At 43.4% G+C, this 16,755-nt stretch overlaps 1 protein-coding gene across 1 annotated transcript; it reads right to left on the bottom strand.

Annotated features, from left to right (window-relative positions):
- Nucleotides 1-6,236: 6,236 nt before the first annotated feature.
- CHRNA1 (cholinergic receptor, nicotinic, alpha 1 (muscle)) lies at nt 6,237-15,397 on the bottom strand. The gene is made up of 9 exons (XM_008938598.1): nt 15,263-15,397; nt 13,188-13,333; nt 13,006-13,050; nt 12,427-12,536; nt 11,994-12,189; nt 11,246-11,483; nt 9,867-10,090; nt 8,355-8,594; nt 6,237-6,384 (listed from the first exon to the last, which is right to left on the bottom strand). Exons 1-9 carry the CDS (start codon nt 15,300-15,302, stop codon nt 6,253-6,255), a joined length of 1,371 nt encoding a protein of 456 aa, XP_008936846.1. The 5' UTR covers nt 15,303-15,397; the 3' UTR covers nt 6,237-6,252.
- Between the last annotated feature and the right edge of the window lie 1,358 nt (nt 15,398-16,755).

The raw sequence follows: 16,755 nt of genomic DNA, 5'->3' as shown, positions 1-16,755 counted from the left end.
GCCCCGCGATTCTGTCCCAGATGTCCCGTGGAAGTTAAACCCGGTCAGAGTTCGCGAGATAACCACACTACGGGGAATGGCTTTCAGGCCGCGAGTCCTGACGACCTAAATATGAATATTGCTATACCAGTGAATATTGGCAGTTTTCCCAGGGTTTCATCCTTTCCAAGCCCCGTCGGTTCCTCGGCTGCCCTCGTTCCCGCCTCAGCAGCTCTGCTTTCTGTCACCTCTCGGCCCCTCTGGCACTCACGGGCGGGGAGCGCCGGGGAAGAGACGCTTACGATGCTCTGTTTGTCCTCCGAGCTCTCAACACGCTTCATTTTCCCTACCTGCCTCTGATGGCCTTGATAGCAGCCAGCAGGAGAGCGGTGGAGGAGCCTGGGGGACAGCGAGGCAGCAGGCAGAGGCACACACAGCGGAGCAGAAACGTAATTAAACAGTGGGAAAGAGGCATTTGCTTGTTCTCTGTTAAGTTTTGCACTATGTTGAGGTATGGGAAGGTCAATTACCCCTCTCTACATGATGCCCCAAAAGGCATTTATGTTTCTTACCTTAATTAACTCATGCAGAGATTGCTTTGCCAGACAAGCAATAGATTCTGCTTCCTTTTCATTCTCAGCTTGACTAAGTTTTCTACAAACAAAACTTCTGTTAATGTTTTTGAGTCTAGCACTGAGGTCCTGGATGGAAAGAAGCCCAAATTATGTATGATGAAGTATGGGCAGATGGGAGCAAGGTTTGAAGGGTGAGAGCTGTGTCCTGAGCGCCTACGTGAGCCAACACATTGATCTTGCACACTTTTGTCTCTGTAGGATTCCATGTTTTGGAGGTATTTGGATGTTTTTTTGTTTACTCCATGCATAAACAGGGTTCAGCTGAGCAGCTGTTAACAATGTTGGCTAAACTATATGAATGTTAGGGACAGGTGTTCTGAAGAACTTAAATATGTTCATATTCCCTTGTAGCAACATGTCCCAACAAGGTCAAAGACCAAATAACCTGTGTGCCAAACTAACCTGCTACAACTTACTTTCATGTTTTGACCAGGAGATGACCAGTTGCCCAAAGGCAACGTCATAGTAAGAAACACCGTCCTAAGAGCAATGACATTACTGATTCACCTTCAGTGTAAGTTTTCATCCCTCGCCAAGCTTTTATGTAGGTAATTTCTCTGATTCTGTGTCACTGCATGCTTGGAGCAACAGGAGATGGACAGAGAAACAGGTTCAATTTTTTCTCTATAACCTCCTCTGACCCATGCACACAACCTAGATTCGCTTGCAAACAAAAATTATGGAGCTCACAAACAGAAAAACTGCAGGTACTTTGTGTTTACTGCCTTCACAGACCTATAGCTCCTTAAGGAGGGTCACAAATCCACATGAGGCTCCTAAGCACAGTGTGCTGCTTTTGGGTCATTCGTAGCTGAAGAGTTATGTAGAGGCAATCAGCTTCCTCTTGTCTACATACTGAGGAAATACCATGTGACATGCCTATTCCAGGCTCCATATCTGATACACAGCAAACACTGATACAGATCTGCTTGGCTGTTAGAAGTTCAGAAGATGTGTTGGGATGACAGGAAATGATGACAGCCCTTGCTAGGAAAGAGGTCTCCCTTTATAGGGAATCAATCCACTGAGTGACCCATTATCACTGCACTGCAGTAGCCTACAAACTCCTTTGGACTCTTGCCTGCTGGTCAGTCTGGCTTCTCACATGGTAACAAGTGAAATTGTCCTGTCTTTGTTGTAGATAGCCCATCTACAGCCAACAGAATTCATCAGGGCTGTCGCAATGAGGACAGAAATGGTTGGCTGTTTTGGTGGCTCTGCCAGTCTTTTGTACTTTATCAGGGACTGAAGTATGATTTAGAGACTCATGCAAAGCAGTGTGTGACTGCCCCTTTTTGTAGTTGGGATTTGGTTTCCAGAAAGGGAGAAAGTACTCCAGAGCTTTATAGAAGTCAGTATCTGCAACACTCCTCTGAGAGAAGCTTGTGAGGCTTCATGCCAATTTCACAATTTTTCAGAAAGAGAGAGAGGAAGGAGGCAATTTATGCCCAGGAGCATGCCTAGAGGCCTGAAAGCTGTGCTAGACTTTATCTAGAAAATGTGAGGTCTCACGACTGGATCCAAGCCAACCAGCCTTCTGAAAGTGTCCCAAGTCACGAGCATTTCTGATGTGCTAAACTATGGGTGACTTTAAAGGCAACATCTTTCATCCCACCACACCAGAAAACAAACTTTTCTGGGAGGCAACATGCTTCCTTTCTCCAGTAGCAGCCCAGGGTTTGTGCACTTTGGGAGTTCCATGTTACACAGACTCTTTTGCCCTGCTGTCCCTACCCACTGTGGTTTGCTTCAGCTGTGGAAACAGGAACTGCTGAGTCAGCAGCAGTTGATGAAACTCACACTGCTTTCTCACATCTCTGAGGAGACAGCCACAGCAGGGAAGTTTGCAGCAACTTAAACTCTGGAGAAAATACAAGTACATAAATAGGCTTACAATTGCCTGAAACAATAACCTGATTTCTTAGACACTTTCAAAGTGAAGGAGGCTTCAGGACCCGAGCACTAGTTGCAGGTGAATGATCACACCTGGCATACACAAGGCTCACGATCAAGCTTTTAGAATTCAGTGAATGTCATTTTTCTGATCACTCTGTTGATCAGCTGAACTACACTTTACAAAGCCAAGGTCCTATTGGCTAAACAGACAGAATAAGACCATCAAGTTAAGCTCATCTGCCTGGTGATGATGGAGAGCAGCAGCCTGTTCTCATTACAGAGTCACACACAGGTGAAATTGCTCCCTTGGAACTGGTACAAGGTAATGGATTTTAAAAATTCAAACAAACACCCCTCTCAGAAGAGTCATGTCTCCTGAACTGCACAAGTGCCAAAGGGGAAAGAGATTTGAGGGTGACTGCATGTCTGGTAGCAAAATATCCATGGCACAGTAAAAAGTACCTGAAGGTCAGCTAAAGAGATGGGATGGAGAAGGTTAATTGCCAAATTGTTTAAAAATTGGAAAGAGAATCAGACTGGAAAAGATGGAGACATTCCAGAGAGCTATTCTATTAAGGACATAAATAGGGTGTTACCAACAAGCTCAAAGTGAACAAAAGGAGCTTCAGTAGCAAGAAGATGGCAGTGAAAATAGGGACAAGTTAACTACTCAAGAGTACTATCACCATAAAAGCAACACCTCACTCAGAGGCCCCTGTCTGCCTTCATTTAAATGAAATCTGCTTATTTATCACCATCATGTTTGCATATCATTATTAGCTACACTTAAAGAAATTTAAGAATGAATGTACAAGGCCTGTTTCTTGTTTTGCTTATCATGAGAGTTGTTAGTTGAAGCTCAGAGCCAAAATTTGCCTGTTGAAGTGGAGATGCACGTGTGGGTCCCTTGAGGGTGCTGGTGCTAGCCACCTAGGAGAGAGGAGAGATTAGTGTGAAGATTGCAGGGACAGATTACAGTGCTGTGAGAAATTAGCAGGCAATATGTACATTGACAGCAGATTATCTTTGACAGTGTCTGAGACTGCATGTTTACAACTCCAAAGCTACCATTTTAGCAGGTATACACGTGTACTGACATGTTAAAAAGACAGTAGCAGAGGAGGAGAAATTGTAGGTAGGTAGGGGTAAATCTCCTTCAGTAGATGGATGCTGGTAACAGATGTTAGTGAAATAAAAATGTATCACAAAGGTGAGCCAGGAACAGAGAATAAAGATGATTGGGAAAGTCTGAGTATTTAAAGCAAATAAAATAAAACAAAACAGAAAAGCAGATGAACCATGTCCTGAAGTGTGCTTATTGGTTTAGAGTACTATATGTTCGGAGGGTCAGAGTACAATGTTCAGGCTCTGCAACCTAAGAAGAGTTGTTAGCATTTATTTTTGCCTGGTGTCACATCTTTTAGACATGAGTATTTCATCAAGGCTTAGAGCCATAGGAGGGCAGATTTGCTACTCCCATAAAACAGTTCAAACTGTCACAAACAAAAATTTTCAAATAATTTCAAAACTTTTTCTGAGGAAGTGGAAGGAAAACACTGCAGTGTGGTAGCCAGCTGTGTCCAAAGAGAGCAGGAGAAGCAAGCAGGCAGGCACATATATGTGCAGGCACACACCCCAGCACACAAATAGCTGGAATTTGGAGACGAAGACCCAGATCTGCAGTGAGGATGCTGAGGAAGCTGAACACAGATACTGTAGATGGTCACCTTGAATCTTGTTACTTGATGTTTATTTTTAATGCTAAGATTCAACCACATGCTGCTCTAAGAGGATTGTTCTGTCAATTTTAGTGCCAAGCACAGTCTCTCAAATTAAGTCCCAGGCATGGTTACGCTGCAGCTTAGCTCATCGGAGCCGAGGAGCTGCGTGACGCCCTCCAAGGGCTGAGAGCTGTGAGCTCTCACTGAAGATAAGCAGAGCTGCAACAAGCACTCCATCTGTAAGCAGAGGTTTCTCCGAGCCTACATCTTCAGCAACTGTTTACAGGGTTAATGATCATCCAGGGAGGCAAACATTGCCATCATCTAAATCATAAGAGCTGAGCAGAGTGTTACAAGTGATCGATTGACCCAGACTAACTGTTTGCTTTGCCTAGGGCTACAGCTCACCAAAATATTTTCCAGCAAAGACTATGCAATGCTGGAAGTATTGCACAAGCGCCTCATTTTCCCTATAGAGCGTTTCAAACGCCTGGCTCTGCAGACATGACAGCTTCCTCTAGAGATTAACATAACACAAATTATTTTATTAAACTCACAGCAAATTATTTACAGCTGCTAGCAAAGTAGTCCTATTGGCCGGGACAACCAGCTGGGGAAGATGAGTAATTTGTATAATTTGCCCCACCTCTTCTTATTTTTGAGAAAAATAGGCAGCACTGCTGGTATTTCTACGCTGTATTATTGAAATACACATAGGCTTCTTGCTTACGCTGAGCATTTCCTGAAACCCAAGGTCTTTGGCCAAAGGCAGCACCTCCTTGTTTTAGCCACTAGAGCGAGCTGCTGCTCAACATTTGAATAAAGTTTGGCTGCTTAATTATTTATGTTGCTTCTAAGAGGTGTCCTGACGTTTTGTCATACATAGGTAAAACTGAGATCCACACTGTCCCTACGATCGATCTTTGTGGTGCTGTGTCCGACTTTAATGCTCATGAGCTATTTCAGCAGGGCAGGGAACAGTTTTCAGGGAACGGAAAAAAAATTGTGTTTAAGATGTCATACGGAACACCCCCAAATTTGAAGCTGACCCTGCATTAGTAATTACTTAAAATGGAGAGTGGAGGCCAACCTTCCCAGAGCAGAGTAAGCCTATGGCTACCATTCTTTCCCCTCTGACTTAAACTTTTCCCTTAGGATACAATTGCAGAACACCTCTGCTGACAAATGAAATTCCAGAGCATCAATACATAATGAATGTGGCCTTCTTATAACGAATAAAGATAACAGGTAAAGAGGTAAACAGGTAAGAGGACAGCAACTGCAATATAGCCACTGGGATGCCTGATAGTCACAGAGCAGGACATGGTCATAAAAGGGGCAAAAAGATCTTCCCCTACAAATCCTTTACCACGGGACTTAATAGTGAAAAAATACCTGTGGGATCCAACTGGCTGAGACTGGATCCTTCCCACAGTAAGAGACAGTCCCTCCTTTTTGCTCCACCAAGAGTTTCTATAGGTGGAGCCACATACAACATTCATTTCAGCTTCATGCATGAAAATCAAGTGCTTAAGCATGGATCTCTTGACATAGTGCTGCTCGTTACATCTAGTGTTACAAGAGGAGTTGTTCGTGACTCTGCCAGTATAAAAACCACAGAGCAGATATTGAAGCCAGCTTGAATGCTAAAGTTGGATACAGATTTACAGCTCAGCTAAAGCCTATTATAATGCTATTGATTTCACGGGAAGTGTATCTGTGGGTTACAAAGGCAGACAGTCTTAGTAATACATTAACATTTTTAATAATTGGTAAAACAGATCAAAATCTGACTGACAGCCATTCGGTCTGCCAATAATGCAAGCATTTCTTTTTAGCACTGAAATGCCACTGAGCAGCAGCTCAGAAGTGCTAAGTAAGGAGCCTTATGTTTTATTGCCTCTACTCTTTCCCAGCAGGGACAAATTCCCATCTGTGAAACTTTCAGAGGCTAGCCAGGTTTTGATGGTTAAGATGCTTTCAGATGCTGACCAGGGTAGCAAATAGTTTCCAGTTGATGCTCATCCTTGCTGATTTAATTCAATAAGGCGACCAGCAAATACAGCTAATGTTCCTATAATACAAACTAGCATAAATATGCCGAGGAGAAGATGATCAATCACCATCGCAACAAATTTCCATTCTTCTGCAGCCTGAGAAAGAAACACAGGAGATGGTAAAATCTCTACAGAGCCGTGTTTGCTATGGGCATTCTGGTGATGTACTGTCTTGAACAAGAGAAAGGCTCTTAAGTTCAGCTATTATTATTCAAATAAAATTACTAATTTTCTTCTTAAAAGCCGGTCAGTGGTTCAGAAAGCTTAAGCTACCTAGAAATGCAAGATTCAAGACTAACTGTGTAGAAACCCTGTCAATTTGGCGAACAATTTAATTTAAAAGAATTGCTGAAAAACTTTATTTTTAGTCAAATGGTTGCTTTTGAAAGAGTTTAAAACGCTGAAAACAAAACACTTAGTTTGACCCAGCCTGCTTTTGTTTTTCTATTGCTTTTTCATTCTCTTGGGATACCTAAACAATTGTCACTAATTTAGCTCTACTGCTTGCTTTCCATACCTTGTGTACACTCTAAGGACTGGGAAAGCTTTCTCTGTACATCCCTTCGTGTTTTTTCCAGTTATGGGGCTGGTGGGACCAAGTCTTTTTCCCAGCTGTGGGACCAAGAACTTCTTTCTTTGCAACTGTGTTTTGAGTGGATGCTTTTGTGGGAACCCAGCACCGTAAAAGCAAGCAGAGTGCAAGGTGCTAAGTGCAGCAAGGCTCAGGATTCCCACCCTGTAACTCTGCCTTATGGATTGACACATACTGACCTAAGGCACCCTCCACTTTTGCCTCAATTACACCACAAGTAGAAGAGGCTGCTGTAAATTATTCAGAGGTCACTGATAATCAGTGGCTGATTTGAGATGGTTCATAAGTGCATAGGTGAAGTGGCAGCCTTCAAGAAGCCACAATCTGCAATTTGTTTGGGGAACTTGACTTCTGAAACCCCCTGGAAGTGATATCAGTGGTGCCCAGCTGACATAAGCAGTCAGGCTTCACTTCTGAAAGGAGCATTTGCCAGTAACCTGAAGACTCTTCCTGTAAGCCTAGGAGGAAGTGAAGCCTTGAGGTGCTGAAGTCATGCCAACCCTACCAAAGGTAACATTTTATCTGCAGAGAGGCACAGGAGTCACAGGGAACATGAGAGCCATTCCACATGCTCCAGGAATTTGGTCACAGGAACAAACACTCTGGTGTGAATCCTGCCCATGGGAAAGAGGCACCTCCTTTTCAAGTGTATGGCCAAATTATTGTCCCAGAGAACTCTTCCTCTGTCTTTAGGCTAGCCTGCAGTTCAACAGGAGAGATCTACGATCATTTAGAAAGGTGAATTACTTGTCCAAAACCTGTGTGAACTGTGATAACAAAACAAAACAAAAAAAAAGGGACTGATTTGTGTTGAATGTGCCAGAAGGAGGCAGAGCTCCGTTTTCCTGGAGATGCTGCCCTATGTGACTCTACGCGCATTTCTCCTTCCTTTGGCTTGCTATGTGGAAAATGTCAGTAATCAGGGTAGCTCATGACACGCTTCACTTGCAGGGACTACTTGTAACATTCAGGAATAGACCAAAACCTAATCAAAATTGGAATTATCATTTATAAGTGACAAGTAACAATTCTGATGAAAAAAAAAAATCCTAGCCTTTTGGAGTTCAGCTTGCTTCCTGGCTTTTCAAAAGCAACAGGAGCTTGCTTACCAGAGGGGGAAGATGCCTGAGTGGGAGACAGGAGGCATGTGTTTTGGAACTTGCTTACAGTTCTTGAAACTGCTTTGTTACTCACAGACACTCCATCTCTATGGCTTCATGTACCTCATTTAGAAAACTCCAGCACTGGTGCTTATTTCTTTTTTGGGGGACCAAGAGTCAATTGCCACTTGCAACAATTATCTGTTGCTCCTTGTTGACTGCATCAAGGGGAGAAGACTGTTCCCTGCTAAAGCCAAATCAGGGCTTGGAGTTTGGAGTGTTTTTGTGAGGTGGGGATATTTTGCAAAAAAAGAAAAAAAAAAGACATAGCAATATGAAAGCAACAAATGAATAATGCGCAAAAAATGCCTTACATTACTGGCTTCCTGGTCTGATTTCATCGTTTCTGCAATGTATTTGATTCCCTCTATAGCATTTTTCACATCTGGATTTCTGGTAAGCGGAGAATAGAAGTTGACAGGCACGGAACCTGGCTTCCCAGAAATTTCAGAAATATCAATATCTTCTGCAAAAATATTTTTGTCTTGTTTATCCCTGGACGGTCGTTTCATTGTAGAGAAAAACATCATGTTTGGGATTGTGTCAATAAAGATCTGAAAACAAAGAGGGAGAAGATGTCAGTTGCTGGTTGGCGGGGCTGTTTCACAAATGCAGCTGTGGCCTGAAGAAAGGCGAGCCTCTGCTGCCCCAAATCTCTCCAGATTCCCTCTTGGAATGTCCCAGCCAGCGCCTCCGTCACACTGGGGCTTTTGTCAGCCTTATACCCCGCGGCAGATGGGGTCACCCGCAGGCCTGGCACACGTTTTCTGGAAGCATTTCCCCTTGCCACATAGGCAACATCTACACATGAAGGGGGGTGCGACGCCCCCGCGCAGGCGCTCAGCTAGTGTGAGCTGAAGGAGCTCGTTCAATCTCATCTAATCTGGAACACATTGCCTATGAATCTGACATAACATATGGACTACAAAGGATCTCTTTTGTCTACTTATGATTGACTTTATTACAAGTGTTTGTATATATGCATGTAAGGGTTATAATAATTTCCTTTGGAGTAGCAGAGGCTTGCTGCCAGAGCAATTTTAAGGAAATGCAGTGTTTGCCTATAGAAACCTCCCTTCGGTGGGGACTGTTTGTGCTGCAGTGTAAATATGATGTAAGCTGTAGCCTTCAAAATATAACTAGAAATAACCAGAACAACCTCCTATTCATATCAGGGCTTAACGTGAAATCATGCAGGCTTAAAAAAGGCAAGAATAAGTGAGTAGATCCTCTTTTGGACTTCCTCCCTGGCAAAGAACTTGCGATGACAGACGTCGAATTTTTTCTATATCTTGTGGTTACTGTTTAGACTAGTGTGTAAGGATCTCCTTGCTTCTCCAGGACTGCAGAGAAACTTTATTTACTGGAAAAGTACAGAGAAAACCATAGCTTTTGCTAAACTGTCTTTTTGTAAAACAGGATGCCCAACACAGGTATCCCCAGTGCTCTGCACTCACGTAGGCTGGTGAAATTGGCCACTGGCAGGCAGGAGTGCTTTGCAGTCAGATGGCAAATTAGACCAGGAAATGTAATTTGAGTCCAGCTGGACATTTTATTTTCCCTTTAACTTCAGCTGCCCATGTTTTCCCTCATCTCTTCCCTGCAACACTCTACCACAGTGGACAATTTTGTTCCTTAGAGGAGCACTTTAGCAGTCTTGCTGACTTTATGCACAGCAAGGTAGTAAACACTGGTTCTTGTGCCTAGAGAGATTTAACGTGATGCATTTACTTGCCCAATTCTTGTTGACTTTTATTAGAAAACCTGCCAATAAAATGTGGCCAGCTCAGTGGAAGCCGGGAAACATGCAAAGCCATAGCACTCACCTTCCTGACCCAGTGCGGCATGGTGTGAGTGCTTGGGGAGCGGTGGTGGGTGTTGATGACGATGACTGTGATGATGATTGAAGCAATGACAAACACCATCGTGAACAACATGTATTTGCCTATCAGAGGCACAGCACTGGAGGTGGAGGGAATCAGCTCCACAATGACCAGAAGGAACACAGTCAAAGACAGCAGGACAGAGATGCTGAGAGTCATTTTCTCACCTGCCAAGCAAAAAAAAAAAAAAAAAGGAAATAAAACAAAACAACAAACTAAAAACCATTGTTGCTCCTATTATTCAGTACAGAGAGCATTTATTTGAGAAGATAGGATGCAGACAGTGGCTATTCACACAGTACATGTATGTACATCTAGAGTTCTACCATTTCTCCCAGCACCCAAAGCAGTAATCAGGCTGGCCAAACTTGAGAGCTCAACATAACATTAGCCCCAGCATTAGGTGAGAACCCCCAGGTATGACTGGGCTGAGGTATGGGTGGTGGATATGGAAAGCTTGCTTGCCAGGAGCGCTTCATGGGCTGTGTGTTTTGAATGACAAGGTACATGCACCCGATTAATGCTTGCTCCACAGCCTCCTGAGGGTTCACTTGCCTTCCTCTCAGCAGGCTCATGCTGGGCCAAGTGGGCAGAGAAAAATCACATCTGACACCAGAGGTCAGTTGCTATTTGAGATCTTCCAGTGTGTAGGATGTCAAAACTGAACCACAAAATGTGATTCACAGACCTTTGTTTCTATCCAGTTCAACTTTCTATAAAGTTTTCCACTGGGGAAAAAAACACAAACCAAACCTCAAATATTTCAGAGAAGGAGCTTAAAGAAATTAAGAAGTATGAAAAGCTGTCACAAGGTAAAAATGAATGAAGCAGAGGAAGTTGGTGAAGAGAGCAAGAGCTGCTCAGCAGGGACAAAGGCGGCCAGAATAGGTCAAGATTACTCTTTGTGTCACATGAGGTAATTTCTGTGGGGAGGTAACAAGCTTCCTCCTCTTGTTCAACGATGCTGAAGGGCCTCACTCACCCCTTATGTGCTCATTTACTGTGTGAAGTATTAACACACTACCTACCTATGGCAACACATAAAATTCAACTAGCTAAGTCTTTGTTTTGCATAAGTTAACTGGATAGTTCAGCAGTGCCCTCTGTGTGGGAAATCAGCCCAATTTATTTATGTCCATCGCTTCAGCTTTCAGTGCTTATCATTTATTTGCATATTGTTTAGAGCTATAACCTTGAGCAGAAATGTCCAGTTTGAGTAGGCACTGCCCTGAAGTAGGTTGATGATTTCAAAGACTCGGAATTTGTCAGAAGCTTATTAGAGGAGCAGTTTCTATGGCAGTTGAATGAATAAGTTTACATACCTGAATCTGTCGGTAGGTAAAAGACAAACCCAGTTAAAAAGGAGAAGAGCAGGCAGGGAATGATGACATTCACGATGAAGTAGAGAGGCAGGCGCTGCATGAGGAAGTGGTAGGTGATGTCCAGGTAGGGGGTGTCAGGGCAGCAAGCGTAGTAAACCCAGTGCTTCCAGCCACGGTAGTCCTTCATCACCCACTCCCCACTCTCCATGAAGTTACTTAGATCTGGACGATCACTCTCCTGACAGCAACAAAAAAAATCTTAATATTGGATATTCTGAACAAAACCAAAACTTGGCAGTTTTTCAGGAACAGGATTCCAAATAACTCAGACACTTCATGCATTTTTGTGAGCAAACCACTCTTGTCTATGCTATTTTGCCTTAGAATATCATCTTCTACACAGCATTCAACTAAATATTTTACAGAAACAGTCAGGGATGGTTACGTAAAGAGAAAGACTGATTAAATATTTACAACAGGGGACACACCTGAGGGGACAGGGAATTTTTTTTTCACTATTGGAGGACAGATAGGTAGGAGACGATTAGAGCACAGGAATTATGCATATGCAGAATTTTAGAAACCAAACCAGGACATTCTGTGCTAGAACTACGAACAGGCCTTTTATATTTTATAGATAGTACCTGCTTGTTTTTCAGTCAAAACATTATTACATTCTAAATCTGAGATTTTCCTATAAATATATCCAGGTCTTTACTACGTTCTTACTTACAAACTTTTTGCTTACCGGGTTAATAACAACCATTGTACCATCATATGTCCATGTTCCCAACTTCATACTGCAGTTCTGCTGGTCAAATGGGAAATATGTGACTATAATTTCACAGTAACTTTTAAAAATAGCTGGTGGTGTCCAAGTGATCAGCCCTGTGTGCTCCAGGAGGACTTTGGTGTATTTAACAATGGCAAAGTCACCGTCTGCACTGCAAAAGGAACAAGGACATTAACAGCAATATGGGCAGCATAACTAAACCAGTCACAAAAGGATTTCTCTGCCTGCAGATAGACTGGTCCCCCCAGTGCCATCATGCCTGCTCCTGGTGGAGGTTGCTCTGAGACATGCTACCCCCTGGCCCAGATGTTGTTGGAAAGCATACCCACCATAGTGGTCCCATGGGGCAGAGCTACCCTTCCCACCCCAGGCTGCTGGCATCCCTTACTTGTTGTAAAGAACAAGGTCTGGCCTCCAGATATCATCTGAGGGTATGCGGATTTTTTTCACACCACCGTAGTCATCTGGATTCCACTTGAGGTTGACGTCTGTCCATTGCTAAAGAGGAGGATTTCAGCCAGTGAGAGCCTCTTCCAGCACTTCTGGGGATACTTCCTAGAAACATGCACCTCCCTTGCTTTGGGACATGCAGGTAAGTATAAACATATGCTAGTGGGACCACAAACTAATGATTTACATTAACTTAAATTTTAGTTTAAGAAGCATATAAAAAGATTAAAAAGGGAAAATAAGATATATCAGAAGTCTACTGTTTGAAATAAAACATAAAATGCTTTTCTTAAGGCCCTGTCTAGCACATTTTGTTCTTGAGACCCCAGAAAGCAGAAATGCTCTTCTAGCTGACCTACCTGTCCAAGTTGTCCCTAAAAGTATAACAGAGTAGTTAATTCCAATGTAGTAGTTAATTCCTATATAGTGGTTAGTTAATTCCTATATCCAGTGCATTTATTTGTACTGGATGAAATGGATAGCAATATTTAGCTATATCCATAGCTAAACGTGTTACCTGTTTCAGGCGTACATTGGTTGTCACAATCTGATTTACTTCATCCTTAAAAAAAAAAAAAAAAGATAGTTGCAGCAAACATCAGTATTAAAGGACAAAAACTGTTTCTTTAGAAAAGTGGCAGTGTTTGAGACTAGCATATAAAGCGGGGGTTCAGCGTGTAGCACGCGTTCGTACCGTACCACACTAATGAGCTGAATGAGCTGCAGCCCCACGGTGACGACAACGGCATCCCGATGGTCCTCCACTGGGCGCACCACCTTGTTGTAGTTCCTGAACAAGTCCTCGACGAGGCGAGTCTCGTGCTCATAGCACAGGGCCAGCCCAGCTGTAGAAGAGCAGGGGTGGCATCAGCAAGATGGGGCGGGGACACACTACAGTGGCATCAGTCTGAGGTGGGCATGAAGGAAATACCGTCAACGGCAAGCTGCTGGTGGTGGGTTAATGCCAAGTCCTCAGTGTCAGTCCACCTTTCAGGCGTGCAGTGTGTGCATTGCACATACTGTCAGCAGGGATAACTACATATTTGATCTGGAGGTCACCTTAGAAGTAGGGCAACGACAGCCTCCCACAAGGAGATAAACAAAAACAAACAGCCATGATTATGGACATTAGACTAAGCATCAGGAATCTCCGTCACGGTCTCCCAACCCACAACTGTGCTTACATGCAATAGCTGCAGACATTTACGTGCAGAGAATACTTGTAATTAGGGATTTCTGATGCTATCTTCTCCACCTTCAATTCCACAGACCTGCCTGTAACAGTAACATTAAAGGTCAGGGCCAAACAACAATGATGGAGGTGAAAGCACCATACAGATTCCCTGCATCTGAAATCCGAGCAGAGCCAAAGAACTTCTCCCTGATGGGAGTTGCTCAGGTTGTGTTGGTGATGAGAGAGAAGGAAACCATTCACAATGTGGTCTCCTATTTCCCTCTCCTCAGGGAAGGTCTCAACCTGTCTGAAGAGAGCTCTGACCACAAACTGCTCAGCAGGACTCTGCAGCACTACCTGAAAGAGCACTTGTAGGAAAAGCACCACGTGTGTTAGTGGCAGGTACCAGCTTTGTCTCAGTGCAGCCTTAGCAGTGCATCTGTGTGGCATTGTACTGCCAAGGGGTGAGGAGGGCTCAGATTCCCACCTCACAGCAAAACAGACAGACTGCAGATGGCCTATTGCAGAAGCAGCAACATCATATACCCAGGCTGTAGCTGCTTCACTGCTACATGGGAGTAAAGCAAACAGAAGGGAGGCTTGGCGATGGTTTTGTGTGTGCCCCCTTTTAAAGGTAGGGAGAGGAAACAGAGTAGCAGAGCCTCACCAGCATTTTTGGCAGTTCCCATCATTGCCCTTCCCTGCCTCTGTTTGAATCCCGGGCCATTAAAATCAACAAGAATTTTGCTGCTGACTCCAACCTAAGCCAGGATTTCCCCTTGCTTCCTATCTGCCTTCTCATCAGCTCCTTTTATGTAGTTGAGCTGAGATGCCAAGGATTCTGTCTTGGTCTTGTCCTGCCACGAGATGGTATTAAAGTTCTTGGATGCCACTGAGAAAAGCTGTCTGTGCAGACAAGCACTGTTTGCTGCCCCTGCCAGGAGGCTGAGCTGGGGTGGGCAGGAGTCCTCTTTCAATTTCTAAGTTATGATGGCAGCGTCATACCTAAGTCAAGCAGTTTGCTGTGCTTTATTAATCCAATTAAAATTCTTCACAGTGCTGCCTTCTGATGTGTCTTGGTAGGAAGTTAGTATACTGCTTGAATTTGGTTAAAAGTTTTTTAGGAGTACAAAGTACTTATTCTTTGAAGGGACAGTTTAGAAAGAATTATCCTGGTACAACACATGCAGCTGCAAATCAATTCTGCTTTCTTGCCAGTAGTCCCAGAACTTAATGAAATGTCTTGTAATGAATTTTTATACTTCAGGCTGTGTTTACTAGATCCTTTCACACATTTTGAAATATGTAGCACTAGAGCAAAGGGAAGCATGGCAAAAAGATGAGAGAGAGAAAAACAGTTAAACACAAAACCTTCTCACTTCAAAATACCTGGTGTCTGAAATTACAAATATCTGAGCTGTTACCAGCACACTCCTAAGATCTCACTTAAATTATTTGGTGTATTTTTAAAGCCTTATCAGTAGGACAGACTGCTCCCAGAAAACACATTCGCTCCTACCGATGTCCATGCGAAGCCCTGATCCTGCACACTGAGGAAGGAGCTGACCCCCCCTCGAGGCAGCGGCTGGCACACCTTTACCTGCAGAGATGAGGAGGAGTACACGGTGGACCTTCATCATCCCAGCTCCCTCTTGCTGCAGTCCTACAGTTGGAGGCACACACAAAGCACCTTTAAGGTCTCTTTAGAGGAGAGTTGTGTTGCCTCCTGCCAGGGTGCTGGCAAAATATAACCATGGGGGTATTGTATTACAGCACCTGTTTTGGGGAATAACAGCTGAGGGCCTCTGTGCCGCAGGGTTGGAAATGGGAGCACAATGTGTGTCACCAGTTGAGTATCTTCTGCAGTTTACAGAAGGTATTCTTTTCTAAGCAGCAATATGATCTGTGACTTAATAAACAAATAAATATACAAATAAAGATAAGAGAGGATTTTCTGTAGAGTAACTGGACATCTCAGTGACATCTCTGAAACTTCGCAGGCTGAAGACCTGAAGCTGTGCATCATCCTTTTTGACCAGAGCAACTTGCCAGATCTGGGATTTTGTTTCTCCGAGGGAAAACAGATCACAGTCATTTATTTCTGATGCACCCTCACCAGCGTACAGACTGCACACAGAGGCTGCTCCCTTTGCTTCACAGATGGATAAGAAATCTTTGAAGAACTGAACAAAAATATGTTCAAGAGAGATCCATCTCCTTGAATCTACTGGGACTTTCAGAAGGTATTTGGTAGATGTCCCCCCTTGAAATCTGTTAACTAACCTAAGTAGTCTGAAGTAAGAGGAAAAACCCTCCCATAGATACCTGTGGGCTTTTTGAATTGTGAAAGGCAAATGGTAGGAATGTATCATTTCTATAGCAGGATAGGTCCAGTGGATTCCTGCAGGGCATGCTAGTACTTGATCATTATTGTCATAAATCACCTGGAAAACGGGTGAAAAGTGAAGTGTTTGGTAGTAATACTCAGTTATAAAGGCTAGCAAAGAAAACGACCAACTGTGAAGACAGAAAACCAAAACAAAACAAAACAAAGTCCACCTCTTCCAAGCTCACCAATATCCCTTGGGAACAAAATCTTGAGACAGATAATTCCATGAAGCAGCGCGAGAAAATCAAGTCCATCCATTACTAGGAAAAGAAACGAAGAGGAAAGATGCTGCTGTAAATGCACAGCGTCCTGAGTGCTCTTTGCAATTCTGGTCCTCTGGTTTCAAAAGAAGGCTTGGAAACGGCCCAGGAGAAAGTGACAATGACATCCACTGTATAGACTGGCTTCTGTTCCTGAAGTGGATAGATAGTATAAACCTTCAGTCTGGAAGAGGAGCCAGTGAGAGAAAGGGCTTTGGTAGTGTCTGTGAAATCACAAGTGGTCTGGGAAAGGCAGATTTGGATTCACTCCAGAAAACATTTTATGCAAAAACCTCTCTTAGCTTTGCCTCTGAGTGACAGTAGACATACTTTCTATTTCTTATGGATATCCTTTGCGCTGTCTGCCAGCTGGTTTGGCGTTTCATACTGGATGCCTTTATTAGTATTATTATTATTGTTATTTATTATTGTTATTATTATTTA

The sequence above is a fragment of the Merops nubicus genome, unplaced genomic scaffold (assembly GCF_000691845.1).
Source record: "Merops nubicus isolate BGI_N331 unplaced genomic scaffold, ASM69184v1 scaffold53624, whole genome shotgun sequence".
In the NCBI taxonomy this organism is placed as follows: Eukaryota; Metazoa; Chordata; class Aves; order Coraciiformes; family Meropidae; genus Merops; species Merops nubicus.
The sequence above is the reverse complement of the archived record's forward strand: the minus strand, read 5'-3'. Positions and strand labels throughout refer to the sequence as shown.